This window comes from Oreochromis niloticus, linkage group LG22, assembly GCF_001858045.2.
Source record: "Oreochromis niloticus isolate F11D_XX linkage group LG22, O_niloticus_UMD_NMBU, whole genome shotgun sequence".
NCBI lineage: Eukaryota > Metazoa > Chordata > Actinopteri > Cichliformes > Cichlidae > Oreochromis > Oreochromis niloticus.
This window is the reverse complement of record NC_031985.2, coordinates 21,908,916-21,931,205: the sequence shown is the minus strand read 5'-3', so window position 1 is coordinate 21,931,205 and position 22,290 is coordinate 21,908,916. Positions and strand designations below refer to the sequence as shown.

Here is a 22,290-nt window from a genome sequence, read left to right as displayed (position 1 = left end):
GGAAAGAGGGAGATGTTACAAAACAAGAGGCTGATGATGCAAACAGATTCATCATCTTACAAAAAAACTAAACAAAAAAACATCCGCAATATTTCTCACATTCCGACAATGCGTACCAAAACCTGACCTCCGGAGACTCATCTGTAACTTTCTAGAAGGAGGGAGGTTTCCCTCTGGCTCCATAATTTCGTGGCTGATAGGTGGAGCTACTCAACCTGCGGCCGCTAGGGGACGTGCAATGGCGTCCACCTCCCTGTGTGGGGAAAAGTCGCAGATAAAGAAGGGGGAGGTCATGGCTACTGATAGCGACAGTGGGAAGAAAATTTGAGAGAAGCAGTGACGTGAACAGAGATGTGCCCGAGTGCAAGCCAGTTCACTGTGCAGGCTCCAGTCTGATAAGAAGAGGAAAAGCATGCAGAGATAGTCAACCTGTGGGAGTCAAAGGGAAAGGCAAAAGTGCGTGTGAGCTGCTGAGGGAGAGGCAGTGAAGCAGGGGACAAGCCAGAGGCTGGAGGGGGGAGTGGTTACGCTTGCTTGTTGCCTGTATATAGAGAAGACCGAGACTGTCAGAGCAGATCCTGTGAGAGAGTGAGGAACAGAGAAAAGGAGGCTGACCTTTACCTAAACTCTCTCTACCTGTGAGGGACTTCCTGAGCAGCACACCAGCAGTAAAAAAGCTGTTTCTTACTGGATTAAAAAACCAGGATTTCTCTCTAAACTCAAGGTAACAGCAGTTTCTGTTTCTCTGCACTTTTCAGCAGGAGCTCTCTGTTAGACCCCAGGCAGGTGCAGCCTGAGCGTCACAGTCTGGCTTACACTATTATCAAGTTACTTTAAACAGAAGAAGAGGAAACTTTTAAGCTCTCTTTCAGAGGATTGTCATCACTTTCCATGTTCTTAGTCTTTCTGTGTATAATTACTTAGATTTATTGCAGAGCATTGGTAAGTCAAGCCTTTGCTGTTACGACATATTTATCTTCAGGGTGTGTTGGGCACATTAGAGCTACATTAATATCAACGGAAGGCTGTTTTGTCTCTCTTTTTTTTAATGGAGGGTTGTTGGGTTCAGGTGGAGTGGCCGCTCCAGACACCAGTAATCTCTTCACTCACCTGTTGAGGTGCAGTCCTCACTGGACACCTGTAAGGTGTTATACACGATCCAACCCACTCCCCCTTAAAAATCGAGCTTGGTGTTTTTCAGTTTTTAGTTTTTTCAAACAGTTGAGCAGAGAATAGTCGAGGACTGTGTAACACAGGAAAAATGGTGCTGAGAGGGCTTTTATAGCGACACACTGAAGAATGAATTATCTGCTGGGTGTTGCAGCAATATGTCAAAGTTCAACCTTGGGAAAGAAGTGATCGAGTCACGTGTGTAAGCAGCTGAAAGTTTGTTTCACCTTAATTACAGTTCAAGATTTGGCCCTTGTTTTTATGTTTTTTGTTGTTGTTGTTGTTGTTGTTTTTTAAAATATCCCTAGCCTTGGAGGTTCTTTTGCTTCGTTGCTGAAAAGTTTGTATGAGTTACTTCCACCACAAATCACTGGATGATAGGTTTTAATTTCTTGTTCATCAGCAGTGAAGCATAAAAATAAAAAATATGTTGATGCATTAATGTATTTATGGTTTATATTGTTTGCATAAAAAAAAGGAAAAAAAAGTGCTGCTGTGGAATGAAATTAGTGCTCAGATTTATGAACTCGAATGTGGTCCTGAAGCTGCTGACACTGACCTGCATGTCTCATCTGCCACTGTGTTATGTGTCCATGCACTATAGTGTGTGTGTGTTAGAAAGTGAGCGGGTAACCCTTACTGAGGGTTCATCTGTCCTGTAGCTGAAGTGGAGGATCAATAGCTTGGCTACAGCTGTCTGGAGCCCTGATGGACCATATGCCATCTGTGACATTACTGAAAGCTTTAAGATCTTTTTCTCAGGATCGTATGATTGAAATATTGGGTGTTAACAGGATATTTTACACGGTAATATGGACTAAATCTATAAATACTGTCTCATTTAAGTAAGCAATTGAGCAAAATATGTTCTTATAGCTTAACAATCTAATCTAATTTGTGTAAAGAAGCTACAGATGATAAAGAAGAGCCTCTGAAGGCAGCTGCATTATGCTCTCTGCAGAAGTTTTTTAGCTTTAGCTTGACCTAAAGACGTCACCAGCATGATGAGCAGACTGGCTGGTGTTTTATTGCATTGCTGCTCAAAGTCTACCACAACAAAACACTTGTGTAAAGGACAAGACCTGCCCATCCCACACTGCCATATGTTACTGTGTGTGTGTGTGTGTGTGTGTGTGTGTGTGTATGCACCAAGTAAAGGCACAGTCATGCAGAAAACAGCAGAGCAAAGGCCTTTTCCGGAGCTGTGCTTTATGTGCACAGGGTCCATTGTGCCCAGAGATCTGATTGGATAATTAATGATGCTGTTTATGTAAGCAGCGGGGGCAAGCCCTCCTCTTGGTCCGACCCTGCAGAGACTCCCCTATCCAGTGACCTGAGACCAACACAAACAAAAAACAATGCACGGGATTGTTTGATCTTTAATAATCCCGAGACCTTGAGCAGGGACAAACAGACTAAACGTGGGCATTGAAGGTATTACATGTGCATATACACATGTCAGAGAACCTGCCCATCATGCACCGTTCAACATATTTGATAACATAATCTTTGCCACTGAGATGATGTTTTCCATCACGCTGTGTGTATTTTCATATTTAGCTGCTGTTTGTCTTGGCGGTTTAAAAGGAAAGTTGAGGAAATAAATAGACAATCTCCAAGGATCACATGGGTTTCTATTTAAACCATGTGCTGCCAAGTCCATTTAAACTTTTCTCCTCTGTGTGTGTGTGTGTGTGTGTGTGCGTGCATGTGTGTGTGCATCATTGTTTATATGAACTGCTCAGAAGTTGGCAGCAGTAATGCCCAATTACTCTGCTGCACTCTGCTGCTCTTCCCCCTGCAGAGTGGAGCATTTGAAGTGTGTCTTCTTGAGAAAAGTGGCTATCACAGGCCTGTGATTGTCTGTTATAACGAGCATCATGCAGAGGTATGCCTTGGATAACACTGCCTTTATCCACAACTCTTAAATTTTAAATTTCTGCCCCCTCCCTGTTGCAGGTTTATCATGAAGCTCATCCTGTTGACTGTGACCGTGCTACTCCTGGTGGTGGGAGAAGGCACTGCAGACAGAATCCTTTCCAGAAGGACCAAGAGGGACCTTGCCAGTCCACTCCATGTTGGCGGCATCAGAGACCCGTTTGGCTCCTACTGCCAGAGAAGAGGAGGCTGCTGTCCTGGCAGAGACGATCTGTGCACCGTGCCGTACCTGGACACAATCTGCTACTGTGACCTGTTCTGCAACCGCACTGTGTCCGACTGCTGCCCCGACTTCTGGGGTCACTGTCTTGGCGTGCAGCCACCTTTCATTGGTATGTGAAGGTGCAAATGCGTTTATGGGGGCATCAGAAAGTGTTGCAGCCATGTGTGTGAGTGTGTGGGCATGTCTTTGTTAGTTAAACTCTGTCAGAGAGCTGCAGGAAACCCCTCTGACAAGCACCACGCTGGGCCACAATGGAAAGCAGCGTGACACCCCTAATATGCTGAAAATGGATTAGAATTGCATACCTGCTTTCATGTTAACCTTCTTTTAAAAGCTTCAGCTTGTTACAGCATTTATATGAAGTGATCATACCAATGTTTCTTAAGAAACTTTTGATCTTTCTAATGTCTCTTCTCTGTGTGATTAATCACAGCGTGGGAGGGTAAACAACAGTATTAATATAACAGATGTAACAACAATAATAATAATAATGATGATAATAATGATGATGATGATAATAATAATAATAAAGGAAAGTCAAATTATATTTCATCAAACATAATAATTATCTGTACGTTCCCTGTCCCTTAAATCATCTACATATAGCATCTAATTGTATTGCAGATTAAACTCCTGTTCATTCACCTGTGTTACTGGTTGGTTGACTACATTTGGACTCCCCTCACAGTTCTAGCACCATCCTCTCTGCCGAAGTGTGAAATGTGCCAGCAAAGGCAAAGGGCTACCTGAGAGCAGCGTAGGGAACAGTAGGCTTCTTATTAACCACGACGGTGGGAGGAGGGGTGTGTAGAGGGATGAATGGAGGTCAGGAGAAAGAATGTGGGGTATGCGGCCACACAATGGGTACAGGACTACAAAGTTAGAGAGGTCGATGCAGGTATGTGGGCCGTGCTCGATAAGGAGGTCCGACGTACAAGCATGTGCACGCAAGCATGTTTGATCACACAGTCAGCGTGGAGGGAAGCCACTGAAAGACACACTGTTACGATCGGTCTTTCCTCTTAACTGCTACTGTGTTTTTCACTCGGTCTGCGCTGAAGGAATGCTATACGAAAAATGTCACGGTAACCATTACATATGTTCAGTCTGCACACATTCCTTCTGTATTAATGTGTAACTTGCCATTTGCTGAAGCTCTGCAGTAATTTGAATTACGATAGACCGGGTGAGACAGCTGTGAGAGCATCAGTCACAGATCACACTGTCGGCTCGGGGCCTCGCACCAGAGGCCGGGAAAACTTGCTCACACTGTAAATTCTCAGCCAGATTATGCCTTAAATTCCACATGGAGTCCCCACTGACAGCATCTTCCACTTTAGGTAAGCTTGTCACCAAAACACCAACGTTCTAACAGTCGAGTAAGATGGGCCACTTTTGGGGTTGTGACAGCGCAGGGTGTGCAACTCCCAAATTTCGAAAAATTTTTGATGTTTAATTATAGATGGAAGTGGGGGGTTTCCACGCTATCTCAGTAGAGTTGGTGCAGTGGAGCGTAAGCTGGTTAAAGCATGACGAGAGCCTGGGAAGGCAGGAAAGAAGCTAACGCCACATTCCTACACTGGATTACTGGCTTAGAGCTCCTTAGACCTCACATATTCTGTGTGTTACTGCTAAGACTAGTTGCTGTTAACTTTTACTGTGGTTGCAAGTGAAGGAATGTGGTTACTGTGTTATTAATGTCAAGTGTGTATGTGTGCTTTTAAGCCTCCATGTACAGTATGTGTCTCATTTGTGTCTCTGTGATTGAGACTGTGCGTAGTTTTGTTGAGATTAGCGGTAGGATCTTTATTGTTTAGCCACATCAAACCTGCGTATATTAAATTGCCACTCTTTGTCTTTTCTCAGGCACCTGTGAAAGAAATGGAAACACGTTCTTGACGGGGCAAACATACAAAGAAAATTGCAATTTATGGTATGTACACCCCGCCTTTTCCATGCATTCTTTCTGCCTTTTAAATCAAGAGTTTTCCCTTTAATTGCCCCCTAAAGTATCTTTAAGTTTGAACATTTTCAGGTTTCCAGTTTTTTTTTTAACCTGTGTAAACACCACACATTATATAAAATATGCATGTAATATTTTTTTTATCATTTGGAGGGGAATTTTTTTTTTTATGGATTTGGCTTTACAAAAGCTGCAAAATCTGTCTTTACCATCAAGTTTCTCTGAGTCCCTCTCTGACGTGCAGCGCTTGGTATTCCTAAAAGCTGTGGGGATTTGCACAGTTTAAAATGAAGCTGTAGGTTGCAAAATGTGCCTTTGCACAGCATGTGTTTCTAACTATGCTGGTGGCTTTGTGGAGTAATGTTCATTATTCATTTTTATATCCTTGTTTTGAGTGAAAATCTTTCGCTGATCACATGATCCTTACTCACATATGAGCTTTAGTCACCTGCACCTGAAACTCTGTCTGCCTCCTCCTGCCCAGCTCTGTGTGCATCATTTTGTTGAGTTTTTTTAAATGCCCGTATGAAATGCGCCGGTATAGATAAGATAAGATGAAAGGTAAGCCGTGTTAGTTTTAGGGCTCTGGTCCAAATAAGAGAAATGACTTTAGGCCTAAAAAATGAAATATCTCAGCTCATTATGATTTTTTGTTTAGAGATCATTTCCACCTTAGGATTCCTTGTAATAACTTCTGGTGATTCTCCATCACACCTCCATCATAAACTGTATATAAAAGATGGATGTAGCCTCTGGGGCTGAAATGTGAATCCGTGTTTTAACGCTGCATTCTGTCTGATGGCCAGCAGGGGGTGACTGCTCTGGCTGCAAATAGAAGCCCAGTTGTAGAGATGTCTGTCTTGTTGTTTAACTTCAGATTTTACTCTCAATCCCTCGCTAAAAGTGTTACTTGATACCAAATGCAGTTTATTTTGTAAATTTTGGTCCCATCTGGAGGAAATTAGAAGAAAAAGCAGGGTATTTTTAGGCTACTTGGTCTATTGACACCTCTCAATCAAACTAAAGGATGTCATGGTGTTCATCTTTTGTATACAGTCTACAAACCACACCTGCTAAGCACTCTGTTACACACTCAAAAATTACTTATGCCCAAAATGCTGACTTTAAATAATTTGATAACGTGTAAATTTCCCATGTAACTTTGTTACACGAGCACAAAAGATAATTAGCTTGATTGCTATAGCTGAGTGTATACCAAGCATTTTTTCCCTTAATGATTAATTATTTGAATAAATAAACCTTTGATTTTATATATTTGAGTTGCATTTTACTCAGAATCATTGCTTCATGTCTATGAGGACAAAGATTTTTTTTGAGGAGTAGATCCTTGTTTTCAAACTTACTACTGCCTGTCCTCCAAAGGCTTTTCTGTTATTATAAATTATAGGATAGCCTAGTGGTAAGCTTAGACAGCCCTTATGCGAATTATTTTTCTCCCTTGGGAAGAAGAGAGGTTTGCATTTGCCTTTCTAAGTGACCTGATAGACTGAATCAGGACTGAAACAGTTTTCCAGTTAAGTTTTTGAGTCTACTTTAATAGAGATAGAAAACCACTCTGCTTTAATACATTATAATAAACTCTGTACACTGTAATACAGCTCTCTGTAATTGACTCCTTGAGTAAATCTCCTTGACAGTCCTGTATTATTTTTCCAATTCACTGTGTTTCTAATTCACTTTACTACCCTGACATGAAGTCAGGAGCTTCTACAAAGAGCATTGTGGATTAACTCTAAGTGACAGCAAAGTATCTCTGTCTGAGTGATCTTCAGCACCCTGAGGGGAACGGAGTCTGTGTGCGACGGCTGCCATTTTTCTGCATGATAGAAGCTGCAGTCAAGGAGCTGTGTAGTAGTTCCCAAGAGTGTGGAGGGAGGTTAAGTGAGTGAAGGCAGGAGCAGCGGAAATTGAATTCCGCACCTGTCCTCCACGCCGGTTTCTCACGTCTGTGTCAGTTGTTGCTCTTTAAAGTGTGTGTGTGTGTGTGTGTGTGTGTGTGTGTGTGCTTGTGTATCAATCTTATCACGGCAGCAATTAGGAAGGAATACAGTTGATGGAAGTTGATAAAGGGCGGGGGTCCCATTTTTATCTTGAGGAAAGTCTTGTGGAGGTTGAGCAAACCCACATTGCACGGTTGTTTAAAAATAGCCTCTGGTGTTCCAGTTCCCAAAAACCAGCATTAATGTGCTAACTCCCCCGTTCACTGTGAAAACAAGCGAGTCTCGGTATCATGTGCTCTCACACATGCTTATCAAACCAATACACACAGGAGTTTGAAAATTTACGCCACAACTTTGGCTGGGACGGATACGCGCGGACATGCTTCTCCTACTCCCACTCCCTCCACTTATTAAAATGCATGTCCTTCCAGCTCTTTCAGAAAACGGCTCTCGCCCTTTCCCCCCTCCCGAGGCTCTCATTAGCAGCGCCCCTGCATTCTCTTATCTGTACCGCCTGTGTTTCTTTGCTGATTTGAACAGAAAAGGGAAACTGTTCTAATTACTAACTGGTTTAACAGCTGCACGTAATGCACTTTTGCTTTGACATCAGCACCACAATCAGTATAAACATCATCTGTCTGTGCAGCACAAAATTAATCATCCGCAGATTGCTTTTTAAAAAGTGTCGCGTATTCAGCCTGCGCTTATATTTACTGTTGTGAGTGTTAACGTATAATACAGTATGTGTCAGCTTTTCGATGGGATTTCTAGCTAATCTGGTTATTTACAGATCTGCTGGCATCCCGATAACTTGTTATCTGTCCCGAAAGATCTGAACCTCGGCGACCTCTCCTTTCAAAGATGGTCTCTGGGGTAGCAGCCTGAAGGAGCAGTTGATCTCTAATTTGATTTGGCAGCTGCTTTCGTCTGTTGGCTCGTTATGTCAGATGGGACAACAGCCAATGCCAGCATAGACTTTCTAAGTTTATTTATTTGCTCAGATGGCGTAGATGCATCGTATCTGCAGACACACACACACAAACATGGCTCAGCTCCGACTGATCTGGAAGCATCAATGGCCAGATATGGTGAGATACTACACGTTGTGTTGTCTAGCTGTTATCCATGCTCTCTCAGGCGAGTAGATCTTAAATGGGGAGTGTGACGGGGAATGTTAAATATGTCCTCAGATTCCTCATATTTTATATTCAGTCCCACTCTGTCCCTCAATCTCCATAAATCAAGCCTATCCCTGTGTGTTTATCGCAGACCTAATGGCACTGTGCTGCTGCATGCCTCTATTCCTGCTGGAGGGTGGAAGAGGTGAAAGGTCGCAGTTGCTTTGAACCAATCAAAAGCCATCAGATGGTCCCTGTAGGATGCTGAGCAAAAACACACTGGTGTAACCTTTTAATGTAACATGAACGTGGCACATGTGTCCCAGCAGGAAAGTGAGCCATTTGAGAGGGGAATACCGTCTGCAGGTTTCTGTGTGACTGAAGAGGTCAAATTCCTCTTCAGTCACACACATCGCATTTGTTTAGTAATGGTCCTGGGTAGTAAAACATTTCATGCTAGCTACATAATTATCTGAGAAACCCCCCTGTTATTGTTTGGCTCACATCCTCAACACTGCTGCTGATCATGTGACTGTTAAAGACAAAAATATAGTCACTTTACACACACTCATTCTTCTTTCTGTTTCAATTTGACTTTAAGATCACAATATTTCACTTCTGTTGACTTTACTTACAGCCCTCTGTCTTGTTTCACCGTGTCTTATCACCTAATTACCTGTCTGTCTCATACGCTTCCGCTGTTCCCTGCCAGACTGTATTTGAGCTCTTAGCAGTTGAACTTTAGCTGCTTTATCTTTATGTTCCTGGTTTTGTTTTTATGTATATGTCACCTCGGTTTAAATTAAGTGTCTAGATTTTACCGTCTACTCATATGTGGATCCGTCTGTTTAAAATTGCACAGACAGTTTATAGTTTTAGCACATTTGATGTATTTTTAAAACTGAGTTTGTCACAAGAACAAAAATACGAGCAAGCTCAATGTGTCGTATGATACACAGCTATTTATAGCATGTTTAAAAACAAGGTTTGCACAAAACAGGCAATGGTTTAAAGACATGTAAAGTGTGTTTAATATTAATAATTTGCAATAATACATTTATCAGTGAAAATCTGCTATACATTTGAGAATGCATTTCTTTTTCGTGCTTTTCTATGTTTCATAGGGAAATATGAAGTTGTTTTCTCCGTTTCATTTATGCAGGATTTGTGTGTGTGTGTGTGTGTCGGGGGGTTCTGTTTAAAATAATAATCTGAAACATGTCATGTGCATGAAAATATATTAGAAATAGCTAAAACATCCACTGGTGCATACTGGATGTACAAGTAAAAAGATAACACTGAACAGATCCACTCTGCATTATCTCAGCTTTGAGGCAAGTGATTGAAGCGATAACCCAGTGACGGATACTGCTGACTGAGGTATGATTGGGGTGGAGGGGAGCACACATACAGGAGGGCTACCTGTGCATTGGAAATTGTCAACTATAATACGCGTGATAGCGATGGGAACTGCTTGTATATGTTTGGGTTTGGTTTTTTTTAAAGCCTTTCCATTCTGATGTTGTATTACCACACACAAACACACAAAGGCACACTTCTCGGCAGTGAGTCATCAGAAAGTAAATCCTCTGTTTCTGAGCATCTCCAAAGTAAACATCTGTGTGTCATCTTTAATATCCTGCTCACTTATTTTCCATTTTGCCGAATAAAAATGGATCTGCATTCTGCAGCCTTAAAAGGTTGAATAATCTAAGCTTTTCATTTTTAACCATCCCACTCCATAATTTCTCCAGCCTTTTCCGGCTGCTAACATTCTTCTTTCAATTTATGTCTTATTTGGGAAATCGACTCAGCCTCTGCTCACTTGCCTTTGTTTAATAGACTTTAGTGACTGTAGCATAAAAATACACATTTTTACAGGCACTTGTAGTTTCTTTGAATGTCCCCTACCAACTGTTTTTGTCTCCTGTAGTACATGTGGGACTTCTGGACGTTGGGAGTGTGAACAGAACGCCTGTCTGATTGAGCCGGACATTATCCAAGCCGTCAACAGAGGAAACTATGGGTAAGAAACAAATAAATATAGACATGTACTTACAATACATTGTTTGTAGTTAAAAACACATGTGATTTCTGCCTCTTTCATATTGTTTTCAGGTGGAAGGCAGCTAACTACAGTGAGTTGTATGGCATGACTTTGAACGAAGGCATCCGCTACCGACTGGGCACACAAAGACCATCAAGAACAGTCATGAACATGAATGAGATTCAGGTACAGGACTCTTCGTTCATTAAATCATTAAATCATCAAATCATCATTAGAAAAATAAATATATGGGTGAACTTTCTAAAGGCTCAGATACAAAACTTCACTGATTGGACTCCTTATTTAAATCTCTCACCTGTAGTCTGGCTCTTGTCCTGCCTCTCTCTGCCCTTTCTTCTTTTTCCTCCAATTAGTTGCAGCAGATTTCCGCCCCTCCCTGAGCCTGGTTCTGCCAGAGGTTTCTTCCCGTTAAAAGGGAGTTTTTCCTTCCCACTTTCACCAGATGCTTGCTCATAGAAGGTTGTGTGATTGCTGGGATTTCTTTCTAATATTGTCGGATCTTTACTTTGCAATATAAAACACATTGAGCTGTTGGCTGAGTTTTACATAAAATTAAATTAAATTCACTTAGGTGCCCTTGATATATCCCTACAGGAATTTTAAGAATATAACTGTAACTTCTTAAACGCTGACTTTCCACTTAAAAACGACAAAAGGCATAACATACGGATAACATATCATTAATCTCCTGATTCCACTAATACTATAACTATGGAGAGAAAACCAAAATGAGGTCTTTAGATATTTTCAGAATTGTACGATGGAGTGATTTGATAACCAAGTGGTTAGCGTGCATACTCAGGTTCCCTGAGCAGTGAATCGCTGGATTACCGGTTGGCTGGACCATATATTCCATGTCTTTATTCACTCATGAATACCAGGAAAAAAGTAAAATAGAGATTTACGTTCATGGGAAAGAATATTCCTAATATTTGGCAACAGAAAAGATTGGTATTTTATACATTGTTTGCTAATTTTTGTATTTAAACACAGACATTTGAAATATTACATAGAAATAGTTTTTAAAATCAGAGTGTATGAAATTTGATCAACGCTGAATTTAAAGAACTATCGTTTCTATTCTGTAGTCATGATAGGAACATATGCTGAATTAGTCACAAACTCCGTTTCCCACTTGTGTGAGTGTATGACATAAAGAGCTGGGATGTGGGTGGAAGCAGGAAGTTTTACAGACAGGTGAGAATAAAAAGAAAAAGTTACTCATATCTTTACTTTTCTTTTTTTCTTCTTTTTTTACAAGCTCTTGCACGCTTGAAACCTATTACAAACAAGTGAGCACTGATCAAAACCTGCTTCACTTAACTGTGGTGGCCTGCTGGTATGTAACGGCCTCTCTGTTTGGAGACCTCAGCCTGCTCTGTCTTTGTTTACATTTTACCCAGAAAGATTACATAAGACGCAACCAAAACATCACATAGAGAAGATGCCTTGAGAATAAAGACAAGACTTCCTCTTGGGTCTGCGCCTCCCCACTTTGCCCTGCATGGGGAGGCGCAGGGCAAAGTGGGGAGGCGCAGACCCAAGACTTCCTCTTGGGTCTGCGCCTCCCTACTTTGCCCTGCGTGCATCCATCCCTCCTTGAAATTTTGTAACACCCCCTACTCCTTCCGCTGCCTGTGCCACAAATCAGATCACAGCCCATTCACAAAACTCTCACTCTCTCCCCTTTCCTGTTGTTTCTGCGTACTGGTGTCAAACGCACGCAATGCAGCATTTTGATGGCTTCGGATCAGGTGCTTTTTGCACTTTGACCTGCCAGAGCTCCAAATCTCTGAGCAGCAGCACATTCCTTAGTGATGTATCAGGTGGCCGTCTGTGCTCTGAATACTTCACCATTAAGCAGTGGAATGCACCACGGGCAGCCAGAGTCTTTGTCAGAGAGAAAGAGATGAAGCTAGCTGTAGTGTATGTTCATCACATAATACCAGGAGATATGAAGAGAGCATCTGACAATAGGTGGCGATTAAATGATGGAGTATCTCTGAGTGAAAGCGCTCTATCAGGGAGACAGTTACACTCTATAACAGAAGATTATCATCATGATGAAACCCTAATATAACCAAAGAGACTCGTTGTTTCACAAAGAGGATTGGCTTCAGAGGGTCCTGTCTATTCTGCAACGTCAGAAATGGATTCTGGTTCAAATGGTTGTAAAGAAATCTTTTTTTTTTATGTGGCGTTTGATTAGCAGATTTATGTAATCTGCCCATGATCCAAGCTTGTATTACAAAGCTGCCCACAAGTATTTTAATTGCAGCCTTCAGTTTGTGTTCTGCTGTGGCCAGTTACACTACACTACCTGACACCACATTCAAACAACCCGTGCTGCTGCAGGTAAATGTTAGGCTGTTTTTAAATACCGTTTCCTTTCTTTTCCCTATAACTTCATGTCAGACATCTTGGACTGTCAGTTGGTAATAATGACTGCTTTTACTGAGAAATATAAATGTTTTCTTTGTGGGTTGCTCTCCTGTGAAAGAGTAACAGTCATTAAACTTGATGCAAAAAAAATGGAGCTGAAGCAAGAACGAACAAACTTCTTTCTTTCTCGCAGATGAACATGGATCCTCAGACCGACAATCTGCCGCCCTACTTCAATTCAGCAGAGAAATGGCCGGGGAAGATTCACGAACCGCTCGATCAGGGCAACTGCGCTGCTTCCTGGGCCTTCTCAACAGCAGGTGCTGTCTTAGGGAAAATGACATCTGTAGGGTTAATGGGGGAACTGTAGAGAAATATCCTTAAAATGTGTCACATGCAAGCGTGCATGAAAACTAGGAAACAGAAGTTCTTTAGTTCTCAAGTTTCTTCTTGTGAAGTGAAGTTTCCACCATGAAACTGTATAATTTTATTTTCATGTTTATGCGTTTGCTTCTGTTGCCACCAGCTGTGGCATCAGACAGAATCTCCATCCAGTCCATGGGCCACATGACTCCTCGGCTATCTCCCCAAAATCTTATTTCCTGTGACACACGCAACCAGGGAGGCTGTGCCGGAGGACGCATAGATGGAGCCTGGTGGTATCTTCGGCGTAGGGGGTAAGCCCTCCTTCATCCCAGACAAAGTTATTACTGCTCGTGAATGAATGATGAGTGACTTGCATCTTCCCATCCCTCCCTCAGAGTTGTGACAGAAGACTGTTACCCATATCAACCTCCCCACCAAACGCCGGCAGAGGTGGGTCGCTGCATGATGCAGAGCCGCTCAGTTGGACGAGGGAAGAGGCAAGCCACGCAGCGATGCCCCAACACGCAAAACTACCACAACGACATCTACCAGTCCACGCCACCCTACAGGCTCTCATCCAATGTAAGCGAAAGAAAGTGTACACAAAAACATCCACTCTCATTCACAAAACTACACTGATCAGCCATGGTGTGCCTGGCTCACCTGGGAATGAGTCTGAGATTGTAGAAGGGCAGTGGGGTGTGCTTTTTTTTTTTTTTGTGTGTGTGTGTGTGTGTACCTGCTTGTTTTCCATATTTCAGGAGGTAGGATTCAGGACTGAAGAGTTAGCTTTGTGTATAAAACTAAATTATAAACTATTCTAGTACGATGACTTGGAAAGGCTGTCCTTGAGAAACACCGCAGTGAGTGAATTACACCAATTTAAAGACAACACGCATTATCTGCTATCATTTCAGGACCAGCAGGTTAATCCGAAATGAGATTTCCTCTTCATATTAGTGTTTCTACTTGTCATCTGTTTATGCTCAGAGACAGAAGTGAGTTACATAAGCCCCCATCCTTCAGTAGAATAATAAAAACAGTAAAATATCTCTATTTTGGTTGCTAATATGGGTGGATGAATCTAAATCACTTCATGGAGACATTATCCCTGCCCTCTCTGCATCCCATGCACTAGTATCATGTAACATTTGCACAAACTGCCTCCCGAAGCAGTGTCTCCACGCTGCTGCATGGATCTTCTCCAATTCAGACAACCGCTGAGCAGCAGCCAACATGTGGTTTCCACCAGAAGCTATCCGTCAGGGCTAAGTGACGGCTAATGCTTCTCAAAATCATTACAGCCTGTTGTTCCTGTCTCTTGATAGCCTGTGAAGTCAATAAGCCAAGCATTAAGACCAAGGGGCCCTGCTGAACTCAATCTTGTTATCTGACTTTTAACTTCCAGGGGGTTGTTTTTATCCTCTCTGTTTCACTGACATGTAATGATCATTGTGTCTGTCTCACTCTCCTTTGCCTATAAATCGTTCTCTCTATCGTCTCACTTAGGAAAAGGAGATTATGAAGGAGATTATGGATAATGGCCCCGTGCAAGGTAACGCGATGCCTTTCTGTGTGTGTATGTCTTCCTCAAATATGCTTGTATTTTACTGTCAACATTGCTCCCACGTGGGTGTGACTTGTCACAAATTAAAACACACACACAGCTTGAAGTATCTGACCTAGGCTGATGTCATATTTAACCCGTTCATCTTAATTTTGACCAGAGTTTTAACTCTGACCCCAGTCACCCCGTCAGAAACGAGCGGCCTCCGCGGCTTGCTAGGGTTGATCTGACTTTACTATATTAGCGCGGCTAGCTGCCTGGAGCCCATCTGGACCTCTGTCAAGTACACTTGAATAAAGGAGTCACGTGTCGTGGGATGTGTGCATGTGTGTATGGGAGCATGTGCCAGCTTATTGTTCAACAGTCCAGGCAGGAAGAGTTTTGAGAAAGTTGTGAGTGTGTTTGGTCCTTTGTGTGTGTCTGCTGAAAAGAGTGAAAGTCTACATTATATTCTCAACCAGGGGACACTGCATCTAGTGCCGATAAAGCTTTAAAAACTTTCTTCTTTTATCCATAAACAGCTGCTGGAATAAGAAAGTCACACATAGCTTCCATGTGCAGCTTACACTGACACACGCACACAAACCAGCTCTGATGTTTGGGTGTGTGACTCAGGGGGGAAATCAGAATTTGTTTGGTGAAATTGCTTAATAGTTTTGGGAAATGGCTAATCAAAATGTGTGTGTGCACTCATGCAGGTTATTTCCGCCTTCTAATTCTCCGTGCTTGTTTGTTCTTGCAGCTATTATGGAGGTCCACGAGGACTTCTTTGTCTATAAGACTGGGATCTACAAACACACAGATGTCAGTTTCACTAAACCACCGCAATACCGCAAACATGGCACACACTCAGTCAGGATCACCGGGTAAGTTGCCAGAATACCGAGACAATCCAAAACATTTCATATTTTTGCCCCCGTTTAGTGAACCATCATGCTTTGTCACAATGTGGCTCTGAGACATGCTTATACAGACCTGATTGGGCTTAAAATAAACTCACCAGGTTTTAATTATCTATTTTTTTTCTTTACCTGACTCCTGTCTAGACAAAAGCTTTCACCTTTTCTACATCTTTAACCAGAGTGTGTCTGGTTTAACTGTTGCTACATGCTTAGCAGTGGCCCTATCTCTTCAGAAGTTGTTTAATAAGGATGAATCAGGGTTTTAATTGAGTCCTTGTTGGTACTGGGTTTGATTCAAAGCTCCACTTGCACGTGTGTTTGCACACAGCCAGCTGTCTGCTTGTGAATAAGCGTTCCCTCCCTTCCAGACTATTGCTCTCGGAGACACACCTTGGCTCCACTCCTTCATCTGCCCCAGACAGTCCCCCCTGCCCCCCCATCTAGTCACTTTAACAACCGCAAATATGCAGGCAGGTAGACGGCTGACACACCTGGATTGCCTGCCCACACCCACTGCCGTGCATTTCTCTGGCTCTGTGATGTCTCCATCATCACTCTTCATCTGGCCGTCAGACTGTCCCACTTCCTTTCTTTTACTCCTCTTAACACTTAAGCCAAAAATATTCCTCTTATCAGTTTAGACTCCAGACAGACTGATACTATTTTATGGTTTGTTTTATTAAATATTCTGACCTTTAAGATGAATAAACTGCTATTTGCTTTTGAATATTTTACAGGCTGTAGTTTATCCAGCTGCCTTTGACATATGTCACTGATATATTTGGCACTCTCAAGGCTCAGTTTACATTTTTAAACTGTGACAGTGGTTCTGAGTAATTGGTATTTGTTAACATTTGACTGTCAGAGATGGGCAGTAATTGGAACGTTGTCAGATCGATCCCCGGCTAATCCAGTTTCTATGTGAGATAATAAAACCCCAATTACCGGCTAATTCATCCAATGATGTGTGGGTGTGTATCATACTGTAGGTAAACATTTACCTGAGTGTCAAAAAAACAGCAAACATGCAAGTTCTGCATTATGACAGAAGCAATTTCTTCTCAAAGCTTTCACTGTCTGTAGTTTTTCTTTCATGCATAAGCATGAGCACATGTAGGATACCCCCCCCCCCCAAAAAAAAAAATAAATAAATTCTGTCATCCTCCAACCTGTACTTAGCTTATTTAAATCCTACACAGTTTTCTCAGTTTTCTTCAAGCATTCGTGTTTTCTTATCACGCTCGTGTTAGAACCACACCCTCTGGAGTGTAATTACATCTCTGCAGCTTCATTGTCAGTAAACTGTGGAGGTATGCACAGTGTGAGATGATGGTGAGGATGAGGATTCAGCCTCCTTCTACAACTGCTGTGATTTCTGACTGCTTTGGATGTGGTTTGGCTGGATGTGGATGTGGCTGTAGCTGCGGCGCAGGTTTAGGGATGGATGGAGGCTGTGGAAGGCACAGTGTTTTGAGCTCCAAACCTGCCAGCTTCAGTATGTTTACATAGGCTAAATCCCATAGCTGTGTATTCATTTAAGCCCAGGGCCTGGGAAAGTTTGTGGAGATAGCATTGAGGTCCACTGTGGCGGAAAGAGCATTGTCTGGGGTGCTGATCCTGACTGCACTGGACAGAGAGAGGGGGATCAGTGCCCGAGAGGAGAGGTCAGGGCTGGGATGAGGGGCGCTGGGCAAGGGCGGGGGTACATGGGCACAGCGGTATGCCCATCATTGTCCCCAAGTGAGCAAGTGAGTTGATTGGAAGACCGATAAGAGATCAGCAGTGGTCTGATTCTGTCTGCCTCTCTCTATACCAATAAGTATGCACACAAGTAAACATACGGGGTCACACACTTGTATACAGGTGTGAACAATGCTCACAAACACCAGCCAGGGTCTATTTTAGACTGAATGAAGCCTCGCACAGTTTGCCAGTGTTTTGGTGGCAGGCTACTGAGTTGGCAGGGCCTGAGGCCGTCCAGTGTATTTCCCAGCATTCCTTTACTTTATAAAAGATAACAACCGATTGGGGTCCGGGAGTCTATTGGGAAATGAAAGGCCGGGTGTGGAAAAACAGGATGAGAATTGACTTTAGGACTGTTTTGATCATGACAAGCAGAAACGGCAGGGGTTGGCAGCAGCTATGCTAAGACCAAAGTGTATGGCATGATGGGAATTTATGGACCTTTGCCAGGGTTTCCTGAGAACAAAGCCACAGCCACCGGAGAAGGTAAAGATAAAGTTCAGTGTGCCTGTGGGCTGCTCGTGTTTTGCTGTGTCGGTGCTCTGACGAAGCTGAGGTGCTGTTCCTCTTCCCTGTGACCTATGCCCGATGAAGAGGGGAACTCCGTGTTTCTTTGTATTGGAATGATGTAGAAGTGCAACAAAATGATGTCCAGCTATAAATACTCAGGATGTTGTTAACAAGGGGAAAGTTTATTTTTTCCAACTTTTGAACCCTGCATATCTGCTTTTCACTGAGCATATCTGAGACAAAGTAAAGCATGACTCGTCTTAAATCTTAAATTATTTTTTACAGCTCTAATAAGACGTAGCTATACTTTAATTTTAATGCGCTTTAATTCACTATCATCTCTGATCTGTGCACTAGGTGGGGAGAAGACAGAAATGTTGATGGAACATCAAGAAAATATTGGGTAAGTTTTCACTTTACACCTTCTTTACCAGTAGTTCAAGGTAGCCCATAGTGCTCATTTCCAGCTCCTTACTTTTGTTTTTTAGACTTAAAATAAAAATGAGTACTTTTAAATCTACTCTCTATCCTCCCACTCTAAAAGGCCGCTGTTTTCTGATTGGCTGCTCCTCTCCTGGCTTCCACAAATTGAGTTTTTAAAGTGTTTGCAAGTCCTCATCCCAGCTTGAAATGATCCTATAAGGATGTCTGTTTCAGGCTGATGTCAGCTCGACACAAGAGTAGAAAATGAGTTTCAAACTGAGCAGCAGGAAATAAGGAAAAGTGTAATAGGTCCCTTTTAAAAAGATTGACTGAAAAACCCTGCTGCTGTAGCACAGGCAATATGTTTTAATGATTAAACAGTTAAAACTTCTTTTTAATATGATTAAAGTTTACAAACAGTATCTTAATTACTATAAGTGGTTATTCGATATTAAATTAAAAAGTCTGTTGTAAAAAGCTGTTTTTTCCCCTCATTGGTGAGGTGTAGGGATTAGTAAATAAAACCTTTTGTCATCTTTAAAAGTTTTATTGTATTTTACAGTTAGTCTGATCTTATTTCCCCCAGATTGCCGCCAACTCCTGGGGAAAGAACTGGGGTGAAAACGGCTACTTCCGGATTGTTCGTGGGGAAAACGAGTGTGAGATCGAAACATTCGTGATCGGCGTGTGGGGCAGAATCTCAATGGAAGACATGCACAACCACCATCACCACCATCACCGCAGGCACATTTAAAGACACTGCAGATCTTAAAACCCTATTAAAACCTGTATTATTGTCCGAACTACAGTTGGTCTTTCTATGCAGCTGCGTCGCGGGCCATCGCATCCCCTTTACTGGCCATAAAGTGAGCCTTAGAGTCCTCTTTTTTTTTTTACACCTTAGTTTACTCTGGGGATCGATACAGAACCTTGTTCTCCACCCTCTGTAGCCTTTTAATAGAACGACTGTGTATCTCAAGATTCATGGCACCAAAAACTACGACAAACTAAGCTAAAGTTCTTTTACTTTGCCTTGCAATCAGGCAACTCAGGTACCTACTGCTCCAAAGACCACACATCCCAGAATCCTCAGTATAATATCTGGTGAAGCATTATCATGTTATAGATGGGTGACGAAGGATGTGATCTTGTTTTTCTTCAGTTTTTTATAACTCAAAACCTGTAATAACCAGACAGGCTTGGAAAAGAGGGAATCTGAGAGCTAAAATATCAGACGTCAGACACCTTTAGAAAGACACACCCTTCTAAACCATGTAACTCAACAATATATCACTGATGACCTTCCTGACATTTACCTGTCAGCTAAACAGAGGCGTAGCTTGACCCGTTCTCTTGTTTTCAGAGAGGGCACTTGTAAAGAGTTAGTAGCTGGAGGCTATAGGGTTTCTCACACATTCCAGTAAAAAGGTAGAATCTGACACTGGAAACACAAGATGACTTAAAAGTGTAAGATTACAAGGAAAGTCACAGTTACTCCTAAAACTGTGAGATATTTTAAAGAAATATCAATGAAACAGGCACAATCCTGGCCCTTTAGTACGCTACTAGCAAGTGCTTAATTCATCATTTATATATTCTTACTCCTCCTTATTATGTCATTTATAAATACAGATGTGTTAACACCATGCACAGATATCACTGCTAATAATAATCATAATCATACTCATGATCATATCATAATATATCTATTATATCTACTATATAAATGGTGAATCAAGCACTTTCTAATACCTTCCTAATCCTTAATAGTGTGACATTATTAAAAAGCGTGACCAAAATTCCAAGTTTTTGAGTTTTGAGCTACTAAGTCAAACTTTGTGGATAATTTGTTTTTTGGGTTGTTTTTTTTTTGTGGCAGAGATAAAATTAGGTTAAGTCTCTGTGACAGTTATTAAGATTTAAAAAGCCATGCTGCTTTCCCCAGTCCTAATATTTTACTAAATTAAAAACTGATGTCTGCTGAGTTTAAAGATTGTATTACCTTAAAAAAAACAGACACAAAAAAACCAGAGTTGATTGCTGCAGATGAAAATAGGAAGTATGTATAATGTTCTTAATGTACTCTGTTCTGTGTACACTGTTACAATTTGAGCTAAAGATGTTTTTCTTCTTTTGCTGCAGTTACATTTACATTTTTTTTTAACTACTTGTTTTACAATGTACTGTATGTAGAAATTCTCTTAACCCACTCATGACTCCGTTGCTTTTCTTCTTCTGCATTCTTGAAACTGAACACGGCGAGGAGCTTGAGCGACGTGCGATAATGCTGCTAAAGGCCAGTCTGAGCTGCGCTGTTTGTGTTTAGCTTCATGCATCTGATAGGTAATAAACATATAAAGCCACTTCAGAGTAACACTGTAACACAGATTCAACAGATGAGCTGTATGACTTTATGTTCTCATTATTTGTTGTGACTTTTTTTTTTTTTTATCGTTTTCTGCTGGAACTGTAAGACCAAACTGAGATAGCTCCATTTGAAATATATGCTTTTCTTTTCAGTTTCATTGTTATCATAGGCTCACTTGAAAAGCAAAGCACAGCGTGTTATTACCGCATGCCTGAAATTACACCCTGGTTTGCTTCAGTAACAATTTCAAAAGGATTTTTCATTTTTACATCGTCACGTCTTGTGATCTTTAAGGCCTTTCCATTGATTCCTTCAGGCGTGAACTGGCGGATGAATATAAAAGCAAAGAGAAATGTCTGGATGCTCAAGCAATGTGCAATGTGGTGGAGAGGGTAGAGATTAGCAGTCGATTGCGTGTTCGTCATTCATTGTAAAAAACAAAAAAAAGAAAGAATCGTTGCTTTGCAGAAAGGATCAAGAGACATGAGGTGCACAGAAGGTTGACAGTAAATAAAAATACACCAAAAACAGTATGAAACTGGACTTCTTGTCCTGGAGTGGAAATGATTATGTCATTAACACAAAGAAGGATCAATCAAGTCTACATTTTTGCTTGTGGACAAATCCTTTACACGGAAGGAAGGATTGATTTAATAAAAGCCGCTAGCTGCTAAATTGTTATATATAGGTGTGTTGCAGTCCTGGCTACCTGTCAGTAACAGGTCTGTGTGAAAAGGTGCATATCAGTGGCTTGATTTAAACAAAAAAACAAACAAACATAAAAAGCAGAGAGAGCAGTGGGATTTGACCAAAGCTGGATTTATTGTTATTTTTCTGTTGACCAGAAACCTCCTATCATCATGCTCGTTTTCCTGCATTACGTTCACTTAGTGGTTCTTTGGATTAGTTGTTAGCTTTAACCAAAATGCAATAGATGACACTGAATATATAGAAAACATAAAATATTAAAAACTCTCTTATCACACGGAGATGTTCAAAAAGTTAACGTTGTGATTTTATTGATATATTATCAAGGTTCATATGGGACCAATTACAGTTGCAGAAGGTTCACTGCAAACTCCAAATATGTGCCACAGAAATTGATCTTACTTTTAACCAAAATGCTTTCTCCAATTACACGAGCAGCAGGCTTTCACTCAGAAAATGTGTATTTAGTGTAAAATGAACCATTTCATATTCACTGCTGTGTAGACTTTTATTTATACAAGTTGTTTAAATTATATAGTTTTTTCTTCTTTATTTGCCTGTGAAATGTTTCATTATTTCTTTGTCTCGTGTTGTCTGCTAAGTGAAATGCCGCATTAGTGTTCACTTGCATAATAAAGTCTTTCTAAAACCACGTCCATGTAACTTGCCCCTGAAATATGACAGTGTAACAAAAATAGATGCATTCAGGGACCGAGAAGCGATCAAAGACGCATCTCGTTTCATACTTACTGTGCACGCATGACTGTAAGCTGACGGTGAGAGTAATGAGTGAGCAGCAATAGCAGGAACCTGGCACAGGGTGTTTAGGATGAATCCCCGCACGATGTGGCGGGGTGGGACGAGGACAGTTTTTATAAGG

At 41.6% G+C, this 22,290-nt stretch overlaps 1 protein-coding gene across 1 annotated transcript; it reads left to right on the top strand.

The window, feature by feature from the left end:
* Window positions 1-222: 222 nt before the first annotated feature.
* tinagl1 (tubulointerstitial nephritis antigen-like 1) lies at window positions 223-22,062 on the top strand. The gene is made up of 12 exons (XM_005478558.4): window positions 223-724; window positions 3,130-3,440; window positions 5,198-5,264; window positions 10,307-10,399; window positions 10,492-10,606; window positions 13,017-13,143; window positions 13,350-13,500; window positions 13,585-13,771; window positions 14,699-14,744; window positions 15,499-15,622; window positions 18,269-18,314; window positions 18,921-22,062. Exons 2-12 carry the CDS (start codon window positions 3,137-3,139, stop codon window positions 19,086-19,088), a joined length of 1,428 nt encoding a protein of 475 aa, XP_005478615.1. The 5' UTR covers window positions 223-724; window positions 3,130-3,136; the 3' UTR covers window positions 19,089-22,062.
* Window positions 22,063-22,290: the final 228 nt, after the last annotated feature.